At 39.8% G+C, this 22410-nt stretch overlaps 3 protein-coding genes across 5 annotated transcripts in view; all 3 read left to right on the top strand.

Annotated features, from left to right (window-relative positions):
• LOC119502656 (transmembrane protein 196) overlaps positions 1–19517 on the top strand; it is a 45254-nt gene extending 25737 nt beyond the window's left edge. The window contains exons 1-5 of one of the 3 annotated variants that reach the window (XM_037793714.1): positions 8691–9233; positions 14897–14953; positions 17933–18068; positions 18524–18642; positions 18771–19517. In XM_037793714.1, coding sequence (XP_037649642.1) covers positions 9069–9233; positions 14897–14953; positions 17933–18068; positions 18524–18642; positions 18771–18842 — 549 coding nt within the window. In that variant the 5' untranslated portion in view covers positions 8691–9068 and the 3' untranslated portion in view covers positions 18843–19517. Of the gene's footprint in view, positions 1–8690; positions 9234–14896; positions 14954–17932; positions 18069–18523; positions 18643–18770 lie in introns of those variants that run through there. The other 2 variants (XM_037793717.1, XM_037793716.1) reach the window with 2 other exon arrangements.
• Positions 3326–4411, top strand: LOC119503547 (4-galactosyl-N-acetylglucosaminide 3-alpha-L-fucosyltransferase 9-like). Its single transcript, XM_037795389.1, has one exon. It carries the CDS (start codon positions 3326–3328, stop codon positions 4409–4411), a length of 1086 nt encoding a protein of 361 aa, XP_037651317.1.
• LOC119502655 (4-galactosyl-N-acetylglucosaminide 3-alpha-L-fucosyltransferase 9-like) lies at positions 6536–8131 on the top strand. Its single transcript, XM_037793713.1, has one exon. It carries the CDS (start codon positions 6536–6538, stop codon positions 7628–7630), a length of 1095 nt encoding a protein of 364 aa, XP_037649641.1. The 3' UTR covers positions 7631–8131.
• Positions 19518–22410: the final 2893 nt, after the last annotated feature.

Genomic DNA, 22410 nt, shown 5'->3' with positions numbered 1-22410 from the left:
CTAGTGTGGCAGCCCCCACCCTTTAGGACTCTCTCCCGGCAGAGATCTTTAACGCTGCATCTATGGACACCTTCAAAATACTCCTGAGAACAGACCTGTTAACCAAGGCCATTTGAATTTATTCTCTGTTCTTTAGTTATTTGTTGTGCCCCCATATATATAAAGCATCCTTGGGAAAGGCGTTATAAAAATGCAAACTATTAAAGAGGACCTATTATGCTTATTTTCAGGGGAATACTTGTATTTTATATTTCTAATAGAATAGGGCTATCCCGAATACCATTTTGAAATATTCGATGGTATTCAAATCTGATTGGTCAGCTGGCCCTCTGTTGGGATTAGTCAACCCAACCAAACTCTTCAGACTCCGCTCTAACTAGCTTTTCTTGAGGGCGTGCCGAACTAGCTGTTATGCAAATGTGTTACTTGGTGACATCACAACGTCGCTGAAGAAAAGGCAGGACTTCAATCGAGGCTTTTCCGGCAGTTCAGGAGCAGTGTTTGTGTGGGGGAGAGTAACTCCCTTTGGCATGGACTTTGGGTTTTGTAACTTTGCAGAATTTTTATATGCACAAAAAACTATAAAACACACTAATGGAAATGGAAAAAGCACAAAAGCAAAATAGGTCCCCTTTAATATTATGATTATTGTAAATTCTCGAAGGGCTCTTTGTTGTGTGTGAAGGATAATGTACAGTGAGTGGGTGTGGTGGCAGTTTCTGTTAAAACAAGACACAAACCAACGTAACAACTTGTCTTTCAGTGAATTTAATAAAAAGGCATACATTAATAACTAAAACATCTGCAGATGGACTGCAGATGGACTCACGAGCACAGCCACCTGTTGTGGACTGTGGCAAGTGAGCCCCGAATACAAAGAGTAGTCAGTATTTATACATTTAAAGCATAACATGAAGATAAGTGCAAAGAAGAAAGGAAGAGAAGGATAGAAAGTGTATCACTGCGTCAGTACACAGCAGACAACAGAGCATCACAAGACATAACAAGTATTTCAGCAATCTGTTGTTTGCAGTTACAGAGAACTAAAATGTCAGGTCACTGTCCTATGGTGACGAAGTTGAACATGTGAGGCCCTGAGATTATCTAAAGGTACAGTGTTAAACTGCAGATATGAAAATTGCCATTACATGGGTCATTATTGCAAAATTAACCCAAACAAGGTGATGCAGGAACCCGGCGAAGACTGCCGTAATTGACCAATCAGAATCCAGTATTCAACAAAGCCGTGTAAAAACACACATTTATCAAGTGACTTACCTCTACTTAAAGCAAAGTGTGAGAGTGACCTTTAAGAGCAGCTCTCAGGGGATCACATGACTGATCACATGTATGTTCAGCGCAGGAATAGCCGATCAGAGACAATTCATTCTCAGTGATATTTTCTACAGTTTGCATGTCTCCGAGGGTGTATGCTCACCACAGTAAGGCTTTTAAAGGCAGGGTTTGTTTGCTGCTTAAAGACCATCCATTGTTTGGTCTTGGTGGTATCACTGTTTCCTCCCAAGTCATTACTCTCCTGAATTGTCTACAAGTCATAGAAGCATTTTTCTTCCAAAAGCTGACAATGACGTGCAAGTTTTACCTTGAACTACACATTTGACTTGCAAGTGTCCATAAATAGACTATGTAAACATTGGTAAACAGGTTTGTGTGGCCTCTGCAGGTGGAGATAAATCACAACTTTGTTTCCCACAGGTTTTCCATGTGTTGTAAGTGCTCTGAGCGCGAGTTCACATAAGGTTTGTCATTTTGAAAACTGTTCATTGATTCTGTTTGTGTGTACAATACTATGAATATGATCACTATCATCGGGACCACCTTGACCATCATCATACTGAATGACAGAGGTGTAGCACGATGATGACGCAGTGTAAGCAAATACAACTGGTTTCTCTTGTTGGGCTCAGGAGGTTATCCATATCTCAGTATTCAAATGTGTGTTCAAGTGTCAAAGGCCTCAGTTGGTCTACTGACTACCAGAAAGAGACATCCAGCCCTTATACTCTGTGGAAAGGTGAGAGGAACAGCATGTTATGTGTGATGTGTGATAGTCTTAATTTCATGAGAATATTGACTGTAATGTTGGATTTCAAAGTCGTGAGCATTATTATGTAAGTCTCTTGTGTTGAATTGCATTCATTAAATAATGTCATAATTGATCGTTCGATAAGCCACGCCCCCCATAGTTAGGGCCTACGACTTGAAATTCTTGGTTGTTGGTCTAAAAAAAAGCAAGTTAGTGGTAGGGGCCGCTGGTTTTGGAATGATATCCTCAATATTACTTTACAACCCTGTATCTTTATGTTATGGACACCTTTTTTCTGTTTTTTTCATCTTTGTTTGTCATGTTTTATCTGTAGTTTTGGCATGGCAGACGGGTCTTAAAACTACAATACCCATAAGATTCGGCCCCTGTTGCTACCATAGACTGTATATAAGAAGTGGACGTAGTCTCCGTGATGTCACTCATTGGTTTGTGGACTACAGTTTCGAAGCCTCAAGTTTAGCATTTTGGCCTTCGCCATTTTGTTTTTTTGCAACCAGAAGTGACACGAGAGGGTGGAGCTAAGTACAACTGAACGCTGACCAAGACATTTTTAGGCAATAGAAATGTCACAATTAACTTTCATGAACTGGAAACACACGAGTTAAAGTTGTAAGACGAAAACACGGACAACTCCCAAACCGGACAAGGTCGTGGTAGCGACCTGTCAATCACAAGGTAGCCACGCCCTAAAGCATCCCCTGCTTTATGGACTATTTTACTCTAAATGGGACCATAATTTACTAAATGAACATCATGCTGTATTGAAGAAGACTTGAAACTAGCGTTTGAGACCATGAACTAATGTTAACAATGTCTACTGAGGTAATAAATCCAGTGAGAAGTAGGCTCATTTTCTCATAGACTTCTATACAATCAGACTTCTTTTTGCAACCAGAGGAGTTGCCCCCTGCTGGCTGTTAGACAGAATGCAGGTTTAAGGCACTTCTGCATTGGCTTCACTTTTCAGACCCGAAGGTTGCACACTGGTTGCTACGGAGAAGAAGCAAGTCAGAGGCGAGAATCGGAGTGGTACCGAATTCAAAACACTTCGCTGTAAACAAAACACAGTGTTATAGTTGCTGAATAAACCCAGAAATTAAAAGTGAAGTGATTTGTGCATATTGTAATATCAGATTTCTCAACACTAATCTTTAGCTCCCGCCAGTCGTTAGCGGCGCACATTTTGAGCAGTTTGAACTCTATTTGCTGCAACTCATGATGTCGTTATCACTTCAGTTTCTCTTTCTGCTTCCACAGATGATGACACCAGCTTCCAAGAAAACATTGTACTTAGCAAATATAGCCGCTCTTGGCCTTATCTGCTCTGTTCTTGCATTCTTTCTGTATTTTGAGCCTCCATCTCTTGTTTGCCCACCTACATCTACATTACCTGATGATGGAAATTATGAAGGCATGGATCCAAATGAAAAACCCATAGTCCTGCTGTGGTTCTGGCCTCTCGGTCAGAAGTTTGATTTCAAAGTTTGCTCTACCTACTTCAACATCGATAGCTGTGTTCTGACAGACGACAGATCCCTCTACAGCAAAGCACAGGGGGTAATTTTCTTCCATAGAGACATATTCTGGCATTTGCAAAACATGCCGCGGGGGCCACGTCCAGCTTTTCAGAAGTGGATTTGGTTCAATGTGGAATCCCCGACTAACACCGCAAAGATACCGGGTCTGGACAACCTGTTCAACTTAACACTGAGCTACAGAAGAGATGCTGACATCACGGTGAGGAATGAGCTCACTATTAGGGAGACAGAAATGAAAGAGGACTTTATTCTGCCCAAGAAAGACAAACTGGTGTGCTGGATTGTCAGCAACAAAAACCCAACCACTGGAACCGCTGTGAGAGAAAGATACTATCGTGAATTGTCCAAACACATTAAGATCCACGTCTTTGGTGCAGCCTTTGGGAACCGATTGAGGTACGAAGACTATTACTCAACCATTGCTAGCTGTAAGTTCTACCTTTCATTTGAGAACTCGATCCACAGAGACTACATCACAGAGAAGGTGAACGGGCCCCTCGTGGCGGGGACGGTCCCCGTAGTTTTGGGTCCTCCGAGAGAAAACTACGAGCAGTTTCTTCCCTCCGACGCCTTCATTCACATAAATGATTTCCCTGATGCAAAGTCACTGGCTAAGTTTCTGCTGGACATGAAGAACGAGACGTACTCGCGTTACTTTGAGTGGAGGAAGTTCTACACAGCCACCCCTCATCTCCTGACAATGAACGAGGAATTCATTCAGCCCATCTGCCTCGCCTGTGACCACATGTCAAGAGACGGGGATTTCCATGTAGTTCATGACCTTTATAAGTGGTACTCTACATGATAACGTCAATGAGAACGTCCTTTGATAGTGCAGCCCGATCTCACGGGAAGGCGTATAAATAGCACGACAATACACAAACATTCTGTGTGGGTGAGGACGCATTTTAGGCTTTTCGCATTTCGTCATTTGTATGCCACGCAACAAAACTACGGCAACGTACGCAGTTAGGTTTAGGCAACAAAACCACCTAGTTAGGTTTAGGAAAAACATCATGGTTGGGCTTAAATTAAGTACGTAAACTAAGTAAAATATGTACGGAAACAACATAGTATAAGTACTGTATGGAACTGTGACAAATGTCTCAAACACTGGTCTCATTGCAGTCAGTACAGACTACATGATGGCATACAAATGACAAGCCAAAAGCAAGAAAAGCGTTCTTATTGCACGCTAAAAGCCTTGCTCATTATCGTGTCACTCATATGCCGGTTCATGCAAACAGGCTGGATAGTGGCTCATACATGCACATTAATGCACACATTATATACAAGATACTTTAATATTCTACCTATAATTAGGCACATGTGAACACTGTATTCTGTTTAAAGTAGAAGTGTGGTATCGATCTTCTCATCTCTTTCTCGCAAAGAAAGCAAATTTGCAAATTTCCCCAAAAAAAGTCAAACTGTTCCTTAATCCCATCTACTGTTTAGTTTCTGGAACAGGACCAGAACAGAAAATGGTGTTGCCGTAATTTTGTCAAAAAATGTAAAACTCATAGGATCAGTCATTTTGTCAAAAAAAATATTTTTTTAAGTGTAATCTAATGGGAAAAAAATAGGAAAACTTTTTTGGGATGTGGATAAGCGGTGAAATGTTCAGTCGATCGACAGTACATTAATAACATTAATGTAACAATTTTGATAATAATTTTTTTAGTCTTCTTTTTAACTCTTCTTGTGTAATCATCTCCAACTCTAATGTTCAGAAGTGTTTGCCGAAGGAAGCAAAAGTCCATCCCACGCAGGTCAATCCATCTTCCTGTCACTTGTTATCCGTTTGTGCATTATTCAGGTGATCCAGTAGGACCAGGTGGGAGGCAAAGATGCTTCTGACCGTTTGTGTGCAGTATTTGCTTTCACGTCATGCTTTCTTTCTGCTTCTCATGCACACACCCCAGTGTGGGTAAAAGGTCAGGGGGATGGTTATGCAAATATATAGGGTTAAAACATGATTTGTTTAGCTGGGTAAATACAAAGGGACTGATTCTCTGTTTTTACTCATGTAATGTCTACATAAATAAATCACTGTACATGTCTGATACTGGCTGATAATGCCAATATCTTTTAGGAATTTTAAAGGAGCAAGGCAACTTTGATTATTTTATTTTGATCTGTAGATGTAATAGTTTTGCTTTGTTCATAACTTCATATAATCATGATAAAGCTATAAATGCTCATGTGTGGGTATGCCACTAATTTATGAAATTTTACAGTCAACATCTTGGAATATTTATACTGATCAACATAGTTGTTATTGAATAAAGACTAAATATAAAGACTGTCTCCTAGAGGGATTTTGAATGTTTCAACATCAAGTTTCAAAATGCATTACAACCAAATACACAACTTTTATGAAAACAAATAGTTTGAAAGTCAAATCTCAATGTTTTTAAATGCTTGACTGACCGGTCTGACACAGTACTGGTTGAGCTGGTGAGTAGGTGGAGCATCAGTCAAATGCACATCTGAAGGGAGAGAAAAACCAGCTAGTTTTTGTTGCACTGCATGAGTGAGTTTCACTTGTCACACCCGTCCTGTGCTGCTTCAGTCTGAATCCTGCAGAATATCTATGCTCACCTTCAACTCTACGGAACAAGTAAGTATCTTAACCAGATTTTAAACCTGCATTACACTTTTTAGTGAAGGGACATTTTGCAGAAATTATGCTCATTTTGATCCAAACAAACTTGTAAATTGTAGCTTTTCATGCCACATGTGGTTATACTAGTTTAGATATTTTAGGCGACCTTTAGATTATAATTTATTAAATGGCTTCCTGCTTTTGATTCAACAGTTATTATAGACTTCTTTGAGAATTTAATAAGTGACACACTGCCAATACTTTGCTGAGTGGATGTGTTGCCAATGATTATGAGGGTTCTTCTTTCCTTGCAGGTTTCATATGGCTTCTGTTTTTTGTGTTTTACGAGCCACCCTGATGGCGATTCTCCTGCCGGCTGGAGTCATAGTTCTGTTTTTAATGTACCATAAGTCATTTCCATCTCCAAAATGCCATCCTCCACCGGCTCATTTAGGGCGGCTGAAAAAGCCAGCTAATTCTCCCGGCACGTCAAAACAGCCGGACAAGCCTGTATTGCTGCTGTGGCTCTGGCCTGAAAACAAAAGGTTTGATTTTCAAGACTGTGAGACGCTTTTCAACACTGACAGCTGCCACCTCACAGATGACAGATCTTTATACTCCAGAGCTCATGGCGTTTTGGTGTTTCACAGAGCTATCCGGGATGATCTCTCCAACCTCCCCGCCGCGCCTAGAGCCAGATTTCAGAGGTGGATCTGGTTCAACACGGACTCGCCTACCAACACGCGCAGGATAGCAGGCATTCAAGGCCTCTTTAATTTAACCTTGAGCTACAGGAAAGACGCAGACATCCACGTCCGCTGGCGACTGACTCTCAAGAAGAACACAGATGAAGATTTCATGCTTCCCAAGAAGGAACGATTGCTTTGTTGGATTGTGGGTAGCGATGACCTCCTCACAAAATCAGGGGAGAGATACAACTACTACAGAGAACTTGTGAAACACATCAAGGTGGATGTTTTTTCCTCTGCCGAGTTCTCGAAAGGTGACGACTATTTCATGACTCTCAGCAGCTGCAAATTCTACCTTTCCTTTGAGAATTCCATTCACAGAGATTATGTCACCGAAACGTTCAATGGACCTCTCGCGGCCGGCACCGTGCCGATAGTTTTGGGCCCACCGAGAAGGAACTATGAGGAATTTGCCCCAGGTACTTCCTTCATACATGTAAATGACTTCCCTGATGCCGCGACACTGGCTGAGTTCCTCCTGCAGCTGGATAAGGATAATGAGGCTTATATGAGATACTTTAATTGGCGGCGATTCTATACCGCCAGACGTCATCTCACTGAGGAGAATCATGAGTTTGCACATGCTATCTGCCAGGCCTGTCGACACGTGGGCATGAACAAGGCGTACAGAGTTGTACCTGATCTGTACAAGTGGTTCTTACAGTGATGCCATTATTGATCTGCTGTTCAAATCATGCTATACAGATAAATATTCTTTTATTGTGTATAAAAACAATTCAGCTTTTGGCTCAACACAAGTAGGCTACATGTACATATCAAAGCAGTAAAAGCTGCATGGGACTTCTTTGAAGTTGCTGGGAGTTTTATCATCCCGATCCAGTGATAAGATTAGAGTTTTATGCACCAAACTCCGAGAAAAGTAGAGGCTTTTCTGTTGCACTGCTTTTATGAAACCAAATGTTGGTCATATTTTGCACTGCACTCCACTGTCATGTTATTTTATTCAATGTAAGCTTTTTTTAATATCCTTTATATTAATTTATTCTTTTAAAATCCGATTTATAAAGAATGGCCTTAAGCATTTGATTATGTACAGTATGTATGTGCATATAGGTGTATATAATGTTGGGTCTATATTTATTTATGTATGTATATATTTTTCTTGGTCAATTAAATGGTTGTGGCTAGAAGGGAGCCAGCAAATTGGGGAAACTCTCGCGAGATAGCTAAGGTTAGGCATTGATCTTGAATAGTTAAGGTTAGGATTGTTCGTCTGGCAGCGAGTCTCGCGAGAGTTTTTGCAAGTTTTTGCAGATCTCAGATCAGATTTTGCAGTTTGTGGGCTCCCTTCTAGACACGACCCAATTAAATATATTCTAGTCATCCATTTAGTGGCTGGTCCTGATTGTTTTGCTAATCGTATTACTTTCTATCCTACAAGTAATCTTTTTTTTTTGTTTGTTTCTTTGCTTCTGTTTGTGTTGCAAAACTTAAAATGTATTCATAAAATAAAAAAAATCCTATGTATTAAAAAAAAGATGTTTTATTAGTTTTCTATCACGTCTTCATGCTTTTTTTTATGTCTTATGAAAAGACGAGTTGCCTTGTTGAAAAGGTAAACTTATACCTTTCCTTAACTCACTGTTTATTGTTCAACTGATCCAGAGTCTGTGAGCTTCATTCAATGAGCCTGAGGACTGTCAGCTTTCTACCTATTCTGGTGTTTGAGTGTTTCCATCCTCATGTGGGCGGATGCTGCGCCTCGTGCTCTCCTGGCTACGGCTCTGCATAGCGCGCGTGAGTTCGTGCACCGTGTGTGTGTGTGTGTGTGTGTTTGCAGCGGTGCTTTAAGTACCTTGGACAGCACCAGGCAACACATACACGCACTGGAGCAAGCAGAGGAACTTCTCTTCTCTCTCTCTTTATAAACATCATCCCACCGCAGCGCAGCATCACTCCTCCACTTCTGTTTACTTCTAACCTCTCTACTCTACTTGGACCTACTTTTTCGGATAATCTCTCTTTATTTCCAGCCGGTTCTATGAAGCAGTAGAGCCGCAGCCGCTCCTCGGAGCTCCGGACTCCTCTCTCTCTCTCCTCCTCCTCCTCCTGCCTGCTGGAGCTGGAGAGATGCCCGCGGCGGGATGTGCTCCAGCCGTAAGATCCTGTGGAGCCTGCTGCTGTTGTCCGTGGTGGAGGTGGGCCTCGGCGTGGCGAGCATCGTCCTGGGAGCCGTGGGCATCAGCTGGGTCCGAGGAGAGCACAAACCACAGCAGGGAGATGCGTCTCCGGTGTGGAGCGGACTCTGTGTACGTCCTGCATGGGAACTACTTTTATCCTTACTTTACCTTCTTTACTTTACCAGAGAGGTTCAATATCTCCAGGTGGTGATGTGGAGGGTAGAGAGGCACAGCTAAAACTATCAGACACCTTTGAGTGTATCCATATGAAAACTATTAGGACTTTAAGAACTTTAAACATGTACTATCTGCCTTTAAACATGCACTATCTACCTTTAAACATGTTCTATCTACCTTTATCTGCCTTTAAACATGCACTATCTACCTTTAAACATGTACTATCTGCCTTTAAACATGCACTATCTACCTTTAAACATGTACTATCTACCTTTATCTGCCTTTAAATATGCGCTATCTACATTTAAACATGTACTATCTACCTTTATCTGCCTTTAAACATGCACTATCTACCTTTAAACATGCTCTATCTACCTTTAAACATGCACTATCTACATTTAAACATGCACTATCTACATTTAAACATGCACTATCTACCTTTAAACATGTACTATCTACCTTTATCTGCCTTTAAACATGCACTATCTACCTTTAAACATGCTCTATCTACCTTTAAACATGCACTATCTACATTTAAACATGCACTATCTACCTTTAAACATGCACTATCTACCTTTAAACATGCACTATCTGCCTTTATCTGCCTTTAAACATGCACTATCTGCCTTTAAACATGCACTATCTACCTTTAAACATGCACTATCTACCTTTAAACATGTACTATCTACCTTTATCTGCCTTTAAACATGCACTATCTGCCTTTAAACATGTACTATCTACCTTTATCTGCCTTTAAACATGCACTATCTACCTTTAAACATGTACTATCTGCCTTTAAACATGCACTATCTACCTTTAAACATGTACTATCTACCTTTATCTGCCTTTAAACATGCGCTATCTACATTTAAACATGTACTATCTACCTTTATCTGCCTTTAAACATGCACTATCTACCTTTAAACATATACTATCTACCTTTATCTGCCTTTAAACATGCACTATCTACCTTTAAACATGTACTATCTACCTTTATCTGCCTTTAAATATGCGCTATCTACATTTAAACATGTACTATCTACCTTTATCTGCCTTTAAACATGCACTATCTACCTTTAAACATGCTCTATCTACCTTTAAACATGCACTATCTACATTTAAACATGCACTATCTACATTTAAACATGCACTATCTACCTTTAAACATGTACTATCTACCTTTATCTGCCTTTAAACATGCACTATCTACCTTTAAACATGCTCTATCTACCTTTAAACATGCACTATCTACCTTTAAACATGCACTATCTGCCTTTATCTGCCTTTAAACATGCACTATCTGCCTTTAAACATGCACTATCTACCTTTAAACATGCACTATCTACCTTTATCTGCCTTTAAACATGCACTATCTACCTTTAAACATGCTCTATCTACATTTAAACATGCACTATCTACCTTTAAACATGCACTATCTGCCTTTATCTGCCTTTAAACATGCACTATCTGCCTTTATCTGCCTTTAAACATGCGCTATCTGCCTTTAAACATGCACTATCTGCCTTTAAACATGCACTATCTACCTTTAAACATGCACTATCTACCTTTATCTGCCTTTAAACATGCACTATCTACCTTTAAACATGCTCTATCTACCTTTAAACATGCACTATCTACCTTTATCTGCCTTTAAACATGCACTATCTGCCTTTATCTGCCTTTAAACATGCACTATCTACCTTTATCTGCCTTTAAACATGCACTATCTGCCTTTATCTGCCTTTAAACATGCACTATCTGCCTTTATCTGCCTTTAAACATGCACTATCTGCCTTTATCTGCCTTTAAACATGCACTATCTGCCTTTATCTGCCTTTAAACATGCACTATCTACCTTTATCTGCCTTTAAACATGCACTATCTGCCTTTATCTGCCTTTAAACATGCACTATCTGCCTTTATCTGCCTTTAAACATGCACTATCTGCCTTTATCTGCCTTTAAACATGCACTATCTACCTTTATCTGCCTTTAAACATGCACTATCTGCCTTTATCTGCCTTTAAACATGCACTATCTGCCTTTATCTGCCTTTAAACATGCACTATCTGCATTTAAACATGCACTATCTACCTTTTAACTTACACCTTTGAGTGTATCTCAAAAACATTCCTCACACAGTAGATCTGTACATCTGTGTATTAAAATAAGGCATAGAATAGAATAGAATAGAATAGAAAGCTTTATTGTCATCGTATTAAATACAACGAGATTCACAGTTGCCACTTCTGGTCAGTGCTTTAAAACAAATACTTGACAAGACTAAACGAGGCAGATAAAACATATAACAGGTAAAACAAACACAGTTATAAAGCACATAAAACAGGTAAAGTAGATGTAATAAATAAATAAATATAAACAGAAGTGTTACACTAGAAGTATAAAATATAAAAATAGATGTAATGTAAACAGAGGTTATTGCACTTGTAAAACAGGTAGGGTAGATGTAATAAATAAGATGTAAACAAAGGTATATACAGTATATGAATACAATTTGGCTCTTATACATGGAAAGGCATGATTGACTACTTTGATATAAGATTGTTTTATTATGATTTTGACTGGAAGATATTAGTAGAAGTTGTGTTCCAATACATCCCTTTTTTAAAATGAGTTTAATATAAATGCTTCAAATGAATACAAAACTGTAACAACTTGTAAGAACAAGCTATTTATATCACACATTGTTATTTGTGAGGGCACAGTAAACAGCTTTCATTAAAGGTATTAAATTGATCTTTTGTTTTTATACTGATGGTTGTTTATTTAATGTGAATCACTAAATGAGTTCAAAATAAATGCTTCAAATTAATACAAAACTTGTAACAACTATAACTCTAACCATTTATTTGACAAAATATATTTTAAAAACACTTCAAATCAGATGACAAATCAGCATTTTTCTTTAAAAAAAAAAAAAGTCTTCCTAATAAAGAGCTCAGTATTAAGCTATTTACATCACACATTGTTATTTGTGAGGGCACACAGTAAACAGCTTTTATTAAAGGTATTAAATTGATCTTTTTGTTTTTATACTGATGGTTGTTTATTTAATATGAATCACTAACTGGAAGTTGTGACTCATGCCCCAGTATTAAGACCCAGGGTGTGGTGATGAGACTAAATATTTTAGTTATATCTTTTATGTGACTTAATGTGTTTGTCCATTAGATGTTAGAGAGACACACTCACAGCCATTTGACCTGCTAGATGCTTCTGTGGCCGGAGCTAAAGATCGGTTTCATTCATTCATGCTTGAGTTGTTTATCTGGGCTCTTTTACGCACCATCATCCCCTCACTCCTCTGCATACAGTACGTGTCCTCCTGTTACACTGACGCTCTCGGGCTCATCGTCTTGATTTCAAAAGTTGAGTTTCTGACATTTTTAGTACAGTACTGTATATAAATACTGTATATGTAACCTTGAATCAACTATGACTGCTCCTCCAGCTGATGTAACAGTCTGTCTTATTGCAGAGAATTACTGTAAGTGCCTGGAGCTCAGGCAACATGAGTCATAAAGACACACATCTGTATCAGATTTTTGCAAAGTGTGCAGTATCTCAAAGACCCAAGAAGTGTGTGTGATGTGGAAAGAAAGAATTAGTGATATTACATTATAGGTTGTATATTGTGAGTGCATGTAGAGTGTGTGTGTATAAAGTTGCTGCAAAGCTGTTATGCGGTGTGACAGACAGGTGTGTGTTTAACCTCACAGCTGTTGAATGCTGTCTGCTGAGTCAGCCGCTGTGTCTCGTGGTTAAAGAAGATCTCCTATCAGGAACTTTGGCTGACCGCTGTCCCCAAAAAGCAGATTGAATGTCCAAGTATCCTGCTGGAAAGTGATCCTCGTTCATATTTGTCAGGACATATCAAGTTGTGAAGTAATATTTGTCCAAGTTATTGGGAAACCTTTCGATAACTAGAAGGTCATCTGTTACATTCAATGATTTTTGAGGGTGTTATTTCTAAATCAAAAGCCCCAATCTTTATTTAAACCAATCAGCCTTTAGAGGCAGATAGAAGCTTAAACATCAGACGTGTATTGTATTTTATCAAAGGATTATGGCTTCTTCCTATTTTTTTATCTATAAGTACAGGAATACTAAGAATCATTTAAAAGTGAAACTGAGAAACTCAAATTCCCACTAATGAGTTATTTTACGTCTAACAATATAATCAAGAAAACTAACTGAAAGTAACTTGACAAAAACCTCAACCTAGCAAACTCCATCCACTGAACACAAAATGGAAATCTCGTAAGTGCACCTTGAGCTACACTTAATAATATCAAAGGTCAAAACCTTCAACCTTAAAGGGGAAACTAGCAGGAATAACACTAGATTTTTTAAAAGTGATCCAACCAAAAAACCTAGTCCATTCCGGCCAACTCTTTTCCAATGAAAGTAGCTTGCAGCACTAGCTCCAAAAGTCCCTAAATCTGGCGAGAAAGTCGGCAACACTGATGGTCCGTCCCTTCAGGCCTCCCCCCAAACCACTCCCCCAAAATTATCATTACGAACATAAACACATCATAATGAACTCACAGTTTGTGGAAGACTCCAGTGATGCGCAATGAGTCAAAACATTTTCACTGCCAAACCGTCAAATACCGCCACTTGGTCAGCGCCCCTCTGCATCAGAGACCGACGCACGGGGTATCCCTCTTGCGTTACTTTTGGACAGACCAGGAACAGAGTGTCAATATACGCTCATTACATGCATAGTGTCTTTTCAAAATAAACTTATGTTTTCACAGGAAGTTAGGTTCAGGCAACACAACCACTTAGTTAGGGTTAGGAAACGGTTGTGGTTGTCGGTAACTTCACTGACTAGCGACTCATGTGACTCACGGGTCTGACGATACCAACAAGTCACACGTGACTCCTGAGACGTGACAAAATAAGTCGATGTTAGTTTCACACGCGACACGAACAGCGGCCTCCTGGTTGAAAGTCCTGTGACCTGTTGACCCATCTACCACCGCTTTACATTGGAGTTACTTGAAAGCCTGTTCGTCACATGCTGTCGCTAAAGGGAATTTCAACTAATACAACAAAAAATGTTTCTAAAATCTTTACCAACCCTGCCTTTAACTGAAATAGTTTGATTTTAAGTTGCTTCAATAAATGAATTCAAAACAGGTATGCTGTAGCGGAAAGATAAAAAAAAATGAGAGGAAGCCAAGGAATGACATCACACCCTCCCCTTTTACACACACACACACACACTGACTACCACTTCCAGCAACTTTCAGCAAAACAATGCAGCTCGCATCTCACTGTGCAGCCGCCCCACTTGTAAGCGTTGTGTGCCAGCGTAATCCGCCACCGTGCTGCTCCAGTTCAGTCTGAATCATTGACATCCAGGACAACGTGGCTTCCTGCTCGAAGCCCACAATAACACACTCTATTTTTAGAGGGAGAAAGTTGCATCGTGTAAAGAATACATTCACCCTTTCCTGTTGTCGACACAGGGAGGATGGAGTGATAAAAATAGTTTCAATTTCATTTGGTTTCTTAACCAGTAATTTTCTAAAGACTTCATCTTCAGAAACTGCTCATTTACTCATCTGTTGTTCGCTCTCTTTCCAGTTTCTGGTCTGTGGGATGTGCGGAGTGCTGTGTGCTCGCAAGAGGACAGGTCTTATTGTAAGTATATACTTAGTTCTGTTTCCCACTGGACTCTTTTGTTGTCATTTCTTATGTGTATTAGTTTGTGCTCTCTCTCTATAAACACTGTTTTCCTGCTGCTCTTCAGTGATGTGATGTGACACATGGGCGAGTCAAAGTGTTTTAAAGGAATAATTCAATATTTTGGGGAATATACTTATTCACTTTCTTGGCAAGTGTTAGATGAGATCGATACCACCCTCTAAAATCCACTGATTAATATCTTGTTTGTTTAATCCGTACAAAAATAAAGAATGTGACAAACTATTTATTGGTTGGGATGAGTAACTTTCTGGAGTTTCGGCTGGTTGCCTGGCAACTGGTACCCGGCCAAGAAATAGTCCTTCACAAAATTATAAAGTGTTGATTAGTGAACTTTTTAGGGATGCTGGTAGACGGATTTTGTTACCTTTGGACAGAGCCAGGATAGCTGTTTCTGCCTGTATCCAGTCTTTATGCTAAGCTAAGCTAAACTAAGCTTACTGTCTGCTGGCTGTAGATTCAGATCTAACAAACAAATGAAGATGCTATTAATCTTCTCATCTAACTCTCAGCAAGAAAGCGACTAAAGATATTTAAACATTTTGTGCTTTTGAAAAATCATTAGTGAAAATTTAAATCTGAAGAATGTTACATTATTTTGTCTCTCGAGGTTTGAGACTGTTATCAAGCTATTAAATAGGTGTTATTGGTCACAATTAGAGCCATAGATGTGGGTCAGTAGGGGCCTACTACACCCAATATCAGGTTGTATCATCTATTCACATGGTAGATCGCCGAAAGAAGGTATAAAAGAACACGACAGCAACCTCTAGCAACCGTAGTAATTATGAGCAGAGGCAGAAGTCAGGTGCTACAGTATAGACAGCGTCAAACTCCATATGGGATGGGGGTCAGGGCAATGGATGGGACACAAAACAAAACACAAAACAGAACACAGGAGACCAGGGTTTGCATCCCATGGTTGTCTTTTATGCCAACTAGGTTTTGCTGCCTAAACCTAAAGAAGTTTTAGTTTTATTACCTAAACCTAAAGAAGTTGTAGTTTTGTTGCCTAAACTTAAAGAAGTTTTAGTTTTATTACCTAAACCTAAAGAAGTTGTAGTTTTGTTTCCTTGACCTAATGAAGTTGTAGTTTTGTTACCTTAACCTAAAAAAGTTTTAGTTTTATTACCTAAACCTAAAGAAGTTGTAGTTTTATTGCCTAAACCTAAAGAAGCTTTTTTGTTTGTGTTAAAAACGGGATGTTTCATGCAGTTTTACATGTTAGAACGTGTTGTTTTTAAGTTTCACTTTCACTTTTACAATGTAGTAGGTGTAGTAGGCCCCATATATCTATGGTGCTAACAGCGACTGATAACGCCTATTTAATGGCCTGATAACAGTTGAATCGGTTGCCCATTCATTCATTCATTCATTAAAGACTGTCTTCATATCAGTGTCCTCTGTTGCAGACTTCATGATGCCAAATTCTAACTGGAAACAAAAATCAGAGTAGATCCAGACACACACTTTTTGATATGATTGGCGTTTGTAGAGGCAAAAGAGCCTTTGAGAGTTGATGAAGATGACTGATTATTCATTATTATCTATTTAAAAGTGTTTGCCTTTGAAAGATGATTTATTTTGAACACAAAATACTGTTTCTATTCAATAAAATGACTCGACGACACGCATAAACTTTGCCCTCTTCAATGCAAATATACGCATGGTCTGTGTCATGAACTTTCACGCGTTATCTACCCCTGGAAGTTTACAAGTAAAGACTGTCTAATTGTGTCAAACGCCCAAAGGTGCTTGTGTGTATGTGTGTGTGTGTGTGTTGTCCTGTCCTGCAGGTGCGCTCTGAAAAAGACATCTGAGGAAACCAGAGGAGACAAACAGTCACCTCTCCTCCTCTTCTCTTTCTGTCGTTCTGTCCATCTTTTTTCTGCTCAGCGATCGCGTCGCAGTCTCTCTGTGTCTCCGAGTCCTCGTGTTTCTCTCTGACTCTCTCTGTCTCCTGCTGGGAGGGCACTAATGATGGATCAATGTCAGCACAATCTGCTGTAACAGAGACATCCCTCAACCTTTCTCTCCCTCCGTCTCACCCTATCCATCCCCGCTTATTTTCTCTTTATCTTCGTGACTCTCCCTTTTCCATCGCTCTCATCTCTCTACCTTCTCTGTTCAATCTCATCCTCTGCAGTCGTTTCGATGCTCTGACTCTCTCCATCTTCCCTCTCCTCATCTCTTTCCGTCCCCTCCCTCCTTGTTTGCCTGCGGGGTGATGATTGCATTAGGTTGGTTTGGCTCCGGAGTCCTGCCAGCCGCTTTCCACACTTCACCGGGTAATGACTGAAATTGGAGAAGCCCTTTTCCATGCGGTTAAAGGCACTAAAGGCATCTGCACTGGGAGCAATGAAAGAGAACCTGAACTCTTGACACAGTACACACACACACGTGCATGCACAATAAACAGGGAGTAGAATTGAATTGGATTTTTATTATTCTGATTGCAAAGTAACAGAGCTGCAGTCATTTCCCCATCAGATCCTGCTGGGAAAAAAATTAATTCTCATACTGGGTTTGAGTTTTCCTGCTGCTTTACTATCCTAAGGAGGGTAATCCGTTAAATGTGATTGATTAAATACTAAGGGGAAAATCTCACCAACAGTCTAAGACTCACACACGAGTGATGCAAGCATATTTACAAGCCGTGCAATATTTCTGGAGGAGACAGTGTGCTTTGAGAGCGATCCAATTTTCTAATAGGAAACAAGATTTATTTTGACTGATACGCATTACTCATCAGAGCAGCCGCCGTCCAAAACAGCAGAATGATGGAGATGGAAGCTCAATGGTAGTTTATATATCTCCTCATCTCATCCCATTTTGTCAGTTTGTTTACAGTTTTGTTGATAAGATATCAATTCTGCCGTTTGCATTAACATAAACCATTCTCTCTCTGTCTCTCAGATGATCCTATTTTCGGCGTGCTGTATCTGCGGTCTGATTGGTGGGATCCTCAACTTCCAGTTTGTTCGGGCGCTGAACAAACGACCCGACTCCATGCACTCGATTCATCTGGCTGCCATGACTCTGGCCTGTCTGGGTAAACAAGAAAAATAACAGCACAGTCTAACAAAGCATCAGTATGTGACGAGTTTAGATGAGAAAGTGTTGGATTTTGGCACCAGATAAAAAGTTAAGGGGTCACCTGAGGGTGCACGGACATCTGTACTAAATTTCAAAATTAAATCACAGCAATCTATTCAATAGTTATCAAGACATTTCAGTGGATAAGTGAACACTTTGCCCTGCTGGTGGTGCTAAAGGAAAAGGCAAGGGATCACCAAAGTCATTAGGATTCATCCAATTGGGATCATGAACATCTATACAAATTCCATGGCAGTCCATCCAATAGTTTGGACCCAAATGATGGACCAACCAACAGAGCGACGTTGGCATCCTAGTGGCACGTCACTAGCATGGCTAAAAAAAGTATAAAATACTTAAGAACTCTTCCATTGTGTCTTCAGCTGGTTTCTCTTCTCCTGTCTTGTCCAGGGATCTCCTCCTGTACCTTATCCACATGGCTCACCTGTCGCCTGGCCAGCTCCGAGCAGCAGAGGATGTTCCTGGAGAGGGAACACTCGCTGCACCACTCGCACGAGATGACCGAGAAGGTAGGAGAGCTTCTGATTGGTCAGCTTGTCAACAGTGTGGCCTTTAGCTCGAATAGGAAAATATGTTTCATGACCTAAGAGGATGTGTATGTTAAGCTATCAAGTGTGTTTGTGTGTCCCCCTAACAGGAGATCCTTGACAACTCCAGTAACGGCATTCCTCAGATCTCTTACAACGGACACACCACAGCGTCACCATGACAACGCAACACCAATACATACTGAAACAGTTCATGAATCGCTCGCTGTCAGACGACAAAATACAGCATGTACTTCTTTCTGCACATCCTGCGACGTACGCTGTAAGTCTATCCTGACTGTGGAGAGTGAAATCTCCAGGTGTCTCACCTTGGGACCTTTTTCTCCGCCGCCGGAGTGAAAGAAGGACGTTTTGACAACAAGAGGGAGACGTTTGTGCTTCTGAATGATTATGCAAACATGGGTTCAAACCCCTTCTGATCAGCTCAAACCAAAGCAGGGATGGAGAGCTGCCATTTAGGATCGTAATTCAGGTGAAAAGCAAATCTGCGTGGCATCATCTGACCTTTAAGCTAACGAGCAGGAAGGATTTTATCTAAAGTGATGAGCACAAACCAAGCATGCACTTGAAGAGCCACTGCTATTTCAGTCTCAATGTCTTTATTCTCTCTATCTCTGTCTTGTTATGGGTTCATGGAATGCAGATCTTGAGATAGCCTACGGTAAACTGTATGTATCGTCCCATAATGGAATACTTTGATATGAAAACATGCGCAATGTACTGTATATTGTATATCCATGCTTGTATATCAGGAATCTAGCCGTCCCTATAAATCAAACATATTTTTATAAACGCTTCTTATAAAAGTGAATTCAATTAAAGTATGACCAATCTGAGTGGTGGTTTATCTTGCATGGATTATTGCAGTGGAATTTAGTGCTATATTTTGATTTCTGCAATGTTTGATAGATTGATTTGCGCACACACAGCGAGCAGCAAGATGAGTTTGATCTTATGATCCCAAAATATGCAGATTCGGCCTTTCTCATTACACTGAACAATACTTTTTGTATGTTTCTGTGGGTATGCAAGTGTTTTATTTAGGGCTGTCAGAGTTAACGCGATAATAGAGCATTAACGCCAATTCATTTTAAAGCCACTAATTTATTTAATGCATTAACGCAATAAATTTTTCAGTGGTTGTAGCAGAGAGAGTGAAGATACTGGCAGCATATGAAACTAGAAATAACATAAGGAATCAATTGGTACCAACCGTGATATACTATCTTGTCAAGATAGAGGTAAAATAAAGCTCCAAACTTGTGCTAAATGTTGGGGAGGAAAAACTGTCATGGCCATTTTCTAAGGGGTCCCTTGACCTCTGACCTCAAGATATGTGAATGAAAATGGGTTCTATGGGTACATAGACATGCCCACTTTATGATAATCACATGCAGTTTGGGGCAAGTCATAGTCAAGTCAACACACTGACACACTGACAGCTGTTGTTGCCTGTTGGGCTGCAGTTTGCCATGTTATGATTTGAGCATATTTTTTATGCTAAATGCAGTACCTGTGAGGGTTTCTAGACAATATCTGTCATTGTTTTGTGTTGTTAAGTGGTTTCTAATAATAAATATAAACATACATTTGCATTTTTGCCCACTCCCATGTTGATAAGAGTGTTAAATACTTGACAAATCTCCCTTTAAGGTACATTTTGAACAGATACAAAATTGGGATTAATCCTGATTAAATATTTTAATCGACTGACAGCCTCACAGCATTTTAATCAACACACAAAATGTTACATTTCCGATAAATGCATGTAGTAAATCTTAAATGCCAAATGTACAATATCACACACTGGCAACCTGCACACCGCACTGTCGACATAATCAATGCGGAGCAAGATTTAGGAAGTTACTGCCTTCCTACGGGACCACAGTTTAACTCAGCGATGCCGTTGGCTCTGCTCAAGATTCACACAGTCATCGTAAAGTTAAGTGAGGAGGTAAATCTGTTTTATGGCACCTATCAAGCAATAATAAACAGTATCATATACACTCACATGCATGCACACAGACAGACACACGGCTCTGACCTCTAATGAAGATGTACAATTGCTCTGACAACATCATGTTGCTCAATACCTCATTATGGTGTTTGCCTACTCCAGGAAGCACCACACAGTGTGTGTCGGTGTGTATGTGTGTGTGTTAACTATAGGCCCAAAGCAGCAGAAGCCACTGGGAGCTCTTGCTGACTAAGAAACCACGTCACAATTTATCACCGTGACAACAGAAAGGAGTCAGCCAAGGCGCCTGAGAGATGCTGAATCATGTGACCTCCTGTGGTGCTGCTCTGTCAGAAAACAGTAACACTAGATTAGACTGTGTGTCTATTTGTGTGTGCACTAGTTGCACTAATTGACACCTCGGGTCACCCTAATGATCTTAATGTGCCATCGCAGGTGAGAACAGGATACAGAATCAATGAGCGTCTCTTATCAGGTGAACAGCTCTACAGCATCCTCGCCAGGGTAGTCGGTGCACATCGTGCAGTTCACTTAACAAAGGGCATGTTGGTGAGTAAATGCATCATAACAGGAAAGATTCATGACAGAAATAATATTAAAATACTGCCCCAAGCATTTAATTCCAGAAACCCTTTTGGTAAAATGTCCTAAAGAGTATGAGAAGCCTTTTCTGTGTGTGTGCATGTGGTTTATTACAGGAGTAAATGACTGTACAGTACCGGGAGAATCACCGGATTTACCTGCTGGGTGTGCCCTGCTGGGCTCCTATTAACTCCCTGTTCCGCCCTCTCTCTGTGCAGTGTGTACAGTATCACTATGCAGGAATATTACATGGCCCCAGCTTTTCTGTCTGTCTAATTAAACACAAGTTAATGTGATTATATGCACCAAGTAAGCACAGCATCACCTGAAATAATGGTCTTAAATCTAGATTTAATTACAATTAATCACATTACCACTGCCATACTGTGAACCTGGGGCTTTCAGGGGCTTCAAGTCAGTTGCCCGCTTTTCCCTGTTGGCCTGTTGAGTAAATACAATTCTGAGGCATTGGTACTATTCACTTGAGTACTTTCATTTCATGGTAGGTTAACATTTGACATAGAGTTGACTTTATTTGCATTTACGCTCACAGTTAACAACAGATTAGAAGCAGCATTTACACTGATAAAAAAAATAAATAGAAATCTATACATGATTGTACGTCAATAAAAACTATACATTTATTCATACACACATGCACCCATACATACTCATACATACACATTTACAAATACAACCATACACTTACATATAGTGATACATACATTTTAAAACCACACTAAAAAGAAAAGAATAAACCCCACGAACTTCAGCTGATGACATGCGAATTAAACAGGTCAAAAAATATATAATGTTTTTCAAAAACTCACTAATACAAAAACAAATATTTAAATGCAGCTACATGTTTATTATGAATTAATAATTAATTTAACCATTACAGGTCTTTTGATACACATATTAACAGGAGAAAAGTTATAAATATTTTCTGTTACTATCAAGGGTTTGCTCACAACAGTAAAACTAAAATGTAATAAGATAAGATAAGATAAGATATTACTTTATTAGTCCCGCAGTGGGGAAATTTGCAGTGTACAGTAGCAAAGGGAATAGTGCAAAAAACAAAAGCATCAGCTAACACAGTAAAAAAGAGCTAAACAAAGTGTAACAAGATATGAACCATTTAAATAGAAGGAAGTATAAAAATAGGA

Source organism: Sebastes umbrosus, chromosome 15 (assembly GCF_015220745.1).
Source record: "Sebastes umbrosus isolate fSebUmb1 chromosome 15, fSebUmb1.pri, whole genome shotgun sequence".
NCBI lineage: Eukaryota > Metazoa > Chordata > Actinopteri > Perciformes > Sebastidae > Sebastes > Sebastes umbrosus.
Note: the sequence above shows the minus strand (reverse complement) of the source record. Positions and strands in the feature narration are given on the sequence as shown.